Consider the following 6,218-nt stretch of genomic DNA (forward strand, 5'->3'; position numbering starts at 1 on the left):
CCGCAGTTGATGAATCAGCTTCAGGGTCTGGAAAGAAAAGTCTGGACACTGTTGCCATATTTACATATCATTTGCAAAGGACATACATCAATATGCCCTCATTTACATACAAATTACATGATACATAACCTAAATCATGCAGATGAGCCAATAAAATGAGCATTCAACAGGCTCTTGAGTCCACCAGTAAGAGGTGTTTGGTGTTGGGCCGTTTCTGCTCCTGCTGCCCAGAGCTTAAACAGCTTTACAGTGAAAAGAATCAAATCAATAAAGTACTTTAGCTTTATTGAAGATGGTAGAATGATGCAACTTTTAAGGTTGATTATTATTATTATTTTTCTAAAATACTGATTGCTTGAACTATAGTGTTGCTGGGTGGTTGGTTAGTGTAGTGGGTAACATCTCTGACTCCTACGCTGTAGACTGGGGTTCAATCCCCCACCTGGGCAAACACCCTACACTATGCCAATAAGGGTCCTTGGGCAAGACTCCTAACACCGCCTTCGCCTACCTGTGTAACAATAATCAAATTGTAAGTCACTCTGGATAAGAGCGTCAGCCAAATACCGTAAATGTATTGCAGTATATGAGGCTTTTGCTGCACTATGTTTCGTATCTGCCCTGCGATGGACTGGCGACCTGTCCAGGGTGTATCCTGCCTTCCGCCCGATGACCGCTGGGATAGGCTCCAGCACCCCCCCCATGACCCTGATGGAGAAGCGGCTTAGGAAATGGATGGATGGATGGATATACAGAAAAAACGCAATGCAGGACGTCTTTAAACGGAACATACAGCTGCAGTATTTCTTCATATCAGTGGGCACATAAAAACTAAGTATATCTACTTTCCAGACTCTTAATCTATTATGCTCGGATTTAGATGCATGCACAACCAGACCTGAGTTTGACTGCAAAGATACAACAAGGAAGCTAATAAATAACAAAGGTTTTACACCTAATCAACCAACCTTTCACATGTACATGTGAGGTTAATATGTAAAGGCATGGTCCATAAAACCACAACACACCTCTGACTTTTAAATGATTATTTCAGGCTTTACAGGGCGACTCAGAGCAGCGCACCACACCATATTTTGTCATGATTCGTTTATTTTTTCTCCCTCAATTTTAACGAAACAATTTTACAGAGTGCTGCCTTAAGTTCCACGCTGATCATCAATAGTAACACTCCTCCACCACTAGCAATGGTAAGTGAAAACACTTAAATGGACTTACAGTAACCACACCGTGTCCCTCCCTCGAAGACAAATCCATTGGGGACTGCCCCATACCGCCTCAGGTCAGACAACCTCCACTGGCCAATAACGGATGGAGGGATGTCTCTGGCTACAGCCAGCAGGTTATTGCACAAATGGAGTATGGCTGGTCCGCTCTCTAGCTTGGTGCCAGGCTGAACATTCACAGTGAATCTGTGGACTGAAAGAGAAGCAGTTGTAATTGAATGATGACAGTGTGGTGCTGTAAAAATCACATTTTCCTTACACTCATTAAAAAACTGCCACAAAGGGGTGTCGAAGCAACGCTATAGAAGAATGACTTTTTTTTTTATTCCTGAAGAATCATTCAAAGAGCCGGAATTCTATCCTACCCTAAATAAAATCCTATGCTATTTTCCACTCTGAGGTACGCATATAACATTGTGCCTTGTTCAAAAACAGTTCTCAGAACTTCATTGTGAATGTGTGGGGTTAAACTGCTACAGGCTGAATAGGTGGATGGATATACATTATATCTCCAAAAGTCATTAGTGAATCTATCTTAAGGTGCACGTATTACTGACACACATATTCAGTGTCCATAGAAAAGCACCGTCAATAGAATGAGATGCTCCACACTTTAACCTAACGTCACCATGTCCAATGCAAAGCGCTGGTTAGAGGGGTATAAAGCACCCCAGCATTGGATTGTGGAGCGGTAAAACTGTCTTCTCTGGAGTAATGGAGCTCCATCTGATACCTTTGGGAAGAACTGGAGCGGCATTAATCATCTAACATCAGTACCTGATCTAACTAATTCTCCTGTTTAGCAAGTTTCAATAAACCGTTCTGTGAGGTTCACTTGAATTTAGTGAAACAAACAGACGAACAAAGTAATGTGCATTAGCACCTTATGCCAGAGGCATGGAAGCCTAATGAGGTCTCTTAAGACCAGTGGAATAAATCATTTATGGGTTATGATGAGCAAACAGGAGAAAACTGCCCTGGAAGGACTCGAGACAGCACCCCTTTATCTCATTCAGAACGAGAAATCGATTACGAGCCAAGCGGAATCACTAAGTGATGTCTTTCAAAGCAACATTATCAGCAGCCACACATCGACGATGAACCTCATTTCAGGACGAGGATGCCCACATCTGCTGTACCGCACAGACACGCTCACACTCATCCACGAGCAAACGGATGAGCAGAAGGACTCTATGTTGACGGACTCATCAATCAAGCTCAATCTGAGGCAACTTAGCAAACCGTCCCATAGAGGGAGAGCGGCGGAGGGACAGGTGAGTGATGAGAGCGATTGAGCAGGAGGGGAAATATTCGCTGTGCTTCACCGAACTCCATTTATTATCAACCTGATTGCCAGCACAGCCTCCACGGAAAACACAAACACACACGCAGACAAACAAACAAATGAGGGATGGAGCAGGAAAGAGAAGCTTGATGTTTATGGCCAGAATGGGGGGCGACTGGGACCAAACTGTTATACTGCGCAGCCCGAGGTTTCGCTCCATCTCAGTCCAGTAAGTCGAGCCATGACAAGTTCATCACTCGCAAAATGTGCAGTGAAGTGCACAAAAATGCCATATTTAAGTTTAATCCTGAAGAGAATAAAAAGAAAATATGTAATCTTTCTGGGGGTGTTCAGACTTTTGCATACAACTATATCCACACCAGATGCTCCCTATGTGGAAGATAGCCCTCCTTCCTGTCGTGTTCGGGTCAAATCTGACCGATTTACAACTTAAAACACTCATAAATATTGTGTTTTACATCTGATCGCCTCAAGGCCTCATGATATCCTCCACAGTCTGCACTCGAACATATAAAAGTGACGATCAACTCTTTCATTGAATTTTGAGTGTTTAATTAATCACCCGTGGGGTTCCCGGTCAAAAGTGACCGCCATAGGAAATGAATGGGTATCCAGACTGTATTCATCCATCAGACAGAGAACATCCTCATACACCCCCCCAACTCACTCACTCATCCTCATACAGACCCCCCCAACTCACTCACTCATCCTCATACAGACCCCCCCAACTCACTCACTCATCCTCATACACCCCCCCAACTCACTCACTCATCCTCATACAGACCCCCCCAACTCACTCACTCATCCTCATACACCCTCCCAACTCACTCACTCATCCTCATACACACCCCCCCAACTCACTCGCTCATCCTCATACACACCCCCCAACTCACTCACTCATCCTCATACACCCCCCCAACTCACTCACTCATCCTCATACAGACCCCCCCAACTCACTCGCTCATCCTCATACACACCCCCCCAACTCACTCACTCATCCTCATACACCCTCCCAACTCACTCACTCATCCTCATACACCCTCCCAACTCACTCACTCATCCTCATACACACCCCCCCAACTCACTCACTCATCCTCATACACACCCCCAACTCACTCACTCATCCTCATACACCCCCCCCAACTCACTCACTCATCCTCATACACCCCCCCAACTCACTCACTCATCCTCATACACCCTCCCAACTCACTCGCTCATCCTCATACACCCCCCCAACTCACTCACTCATCCTCATACACCCTCCCAACTCACTCACTCATCCTCATACAGACCCCCCCAACTCACTCACTCATCCTCATACACACCCCCCAACTCACTCGCTCATCCTCATACACACCCCCCCAACTCACTCGCTCATCCTCATACACACCCCCCCAACTCACTCGCTCATCCTCATACACACCCCCAACTCGCTCACTCATCCTCATACACACCCCCCAACTCACTCACTCATCCTCATACACACCCTCAACTCACTCACTCATCCTCATACAGACCCCCCCAACTCACTCACTCATCCTCATACAGACCCCCCCAACTCACTCACTCATCCTCATACAGACCCCCCCAACTCACTCACTCATCCTCATACAAACCCCCCCAACTCACTCACTCATCCTCATACAGACCCCCCCAACTCACTCACTCATCCTCATACAGACCCCCCCAACTCACTCACTCATCCTCATACACACCCCCCAACTCACTCACTCATCCTCATACACACCCCCCAACTCACTCACTCATCCTCATACACCCCCCCCAACTCACTCACTCATCCTCATACACCCCCCCCAACTCACTCACTCATCCTCATACACCCCCCCAACTCACTCACTCATCCTCATACACCCCCCCAACTCACTCACTCATCCTCATACACACCCCCCAACTCACTCACTCATCCTCATACACACCCCCCCAACTCACTCACTCATCCTCATACACCCCCCCAACTCACTCACTCATCCTCATACACACCCCCCAACTCACTCACTCATCCTCATACACACCCCCCCCAACTCACTCGCTCATCCTCATACACCCCCCCAACTCACTCACTCATCCTCATACACACCCCCCCCAACTCACTCGCTCATCCTCATACACCCCCCCAACTCACTCGCTCATCCTCATACACCCCCCCAACTCACTCACTCATCCTCATACACCCCCCCCAACTCACTCACTCATCCTCATACACACCCCCCAACTCACTCACTCATCCTCATACACACCCCCCAACTCATTCACTCATCCTCATACAGACCCCCCCAACTCACTCACTCATCCTCATACACCCCCCCCAACTCACTCACTCTATTTGTATTTTCACTGCGGTTATTTTATGTCTAATTCTATAAATTCAGGTTAAACACTTCTCTGAGACCCTGTTCACAGTTAAGGAGTGTTTAATAAAAATATGGTGGTGAAAAATGGTTTTGTGCTAATTTAAGAGCAGTTAAAACAGCCCGGTCAATTTTGACCGGGAACACTAAAGTGGGCAGGGCGGGAGGTGAAGAGGACAGGAGGGTTAAATTAACGTCTATCTGCTGCACCTGCAGAAGATTACACAATAATTTCACCATATTTAACGAAGAAGAAAAATTCTTCCACGTGTTTAATTACAGGTTCTCCCTTGGTCAAATACAAAGACAGCAGTGAACATCACAAGTGGGTATATCGCACCTGCTTATGTAAGAACACTGAAGCAGGAGCAACAGTCGCTTTCCACACGGTTATCCTGACAATAGGACTCCGCCAGTGGCACAGGCCAAAACATAACCATGCAGCTCAGGAAACTGGTTTTCATTTGTTATGCTCACGTAAACGTGAACTACATCTTGTTTTGGCAAATAAAACCAAAAATAATTGTTAGATATTTCATTTCTGAAAAGCAAGAATACTGAAGAATATGGACCTAAGAATAAGACCTAGGGTGTCACTTTGGTCAAACAGTGGCTAAAAAAGCCATTTTGTCGTTTACCTCCACCTTCACCACATGTGACAGGAATTTAATGGGAGCACGTTCTGGAAAAGTTTTAGGGCTCTTACTGGATTTCTGACACCTCGGGAGGCCGTATTTAACTCCAGCTTTTCATGGAAGGATGTGATTGCATCACACGCTACCATGCCTAGCATGCAGGAGCGTGACTTGAGACGGCCACAGAAGACGTGTGCTATGTGCTGTGTATGTGAGGGTGCAGGTGTGTGTTTTCGTGGGAAGCCTTAACAGGGGGAGAGGGGGGTCAGCAGCCCAAAGGCAGGGTTTCAGTCCATTCTGAATTGACCTGTGAACCATAAGTCCAGTACTGTGCAGGGAATTTTACTCAAACCCATTTTTTTTGGAAATTGAATTGAAATTGCACTGAAATTAACTTAAAATACGGTGCCTCAAATCTTGTATGAGACTGCTATAGTCTTAATTGTTATACTATATTGTTAAAAAATAAAATGAATGTTCCTGTCCTGTGAAAAGGTTACAACACATTTTATATATATATATACATTAAATTCAGTAAATAGAAATTATGCACTAAAATTATCAAAAATATCATACATCAGTTGGTTGTATGTATGTATGCAGGATGTATGAACTTCTTTTCTTTTGCTTAGAAAATCAACAAAACATGTCATTTGACTGGGGT

At 45.5% G+C, this 6,218-nt stretch overlaps 1 protein-coding gene across 3 annotated transcripts in view; it reads right to left on the reverse strand.

Annotated features, from left to right (window-relative positions):
- dok7 (docking protein 7) overlaps positions 1-6,218 on the reverse strand; it is a 48,436-nt gene that overhangs the window by 36,960 nt on the left and 5,258 nt on the right. For all 3 annotated transcript variants that reach the window (XM_017723789.2, XM_017723788.2, XM_017723787.2), the window contains exon 4: positions 1,237-1,437. In XM_017723789.2, the coding sequence (XP_017579278.2) occupies positions 1,237-1,437 (201 nt within the window). The remainder of the gene's footprint in view (positions 1-1,236; positions 1,438-6,218) is intronic.

The sequence above is a fragment of the Pygocentrus nattereri genome, chromosome 5, assembly GCF_015220715.1.
Source record: "Pygocentrus nattereri isolate fPygNat1 chromosome 5, fPygNat1.pri, whole genome shotgun sequence".
Lineage (NCBI taxonomy): Eukaryota > Metazoa > Chordata > Actinopteri > Characiformes > Serrasalmidae > Pygocentrus > Pygocentrus nattereri.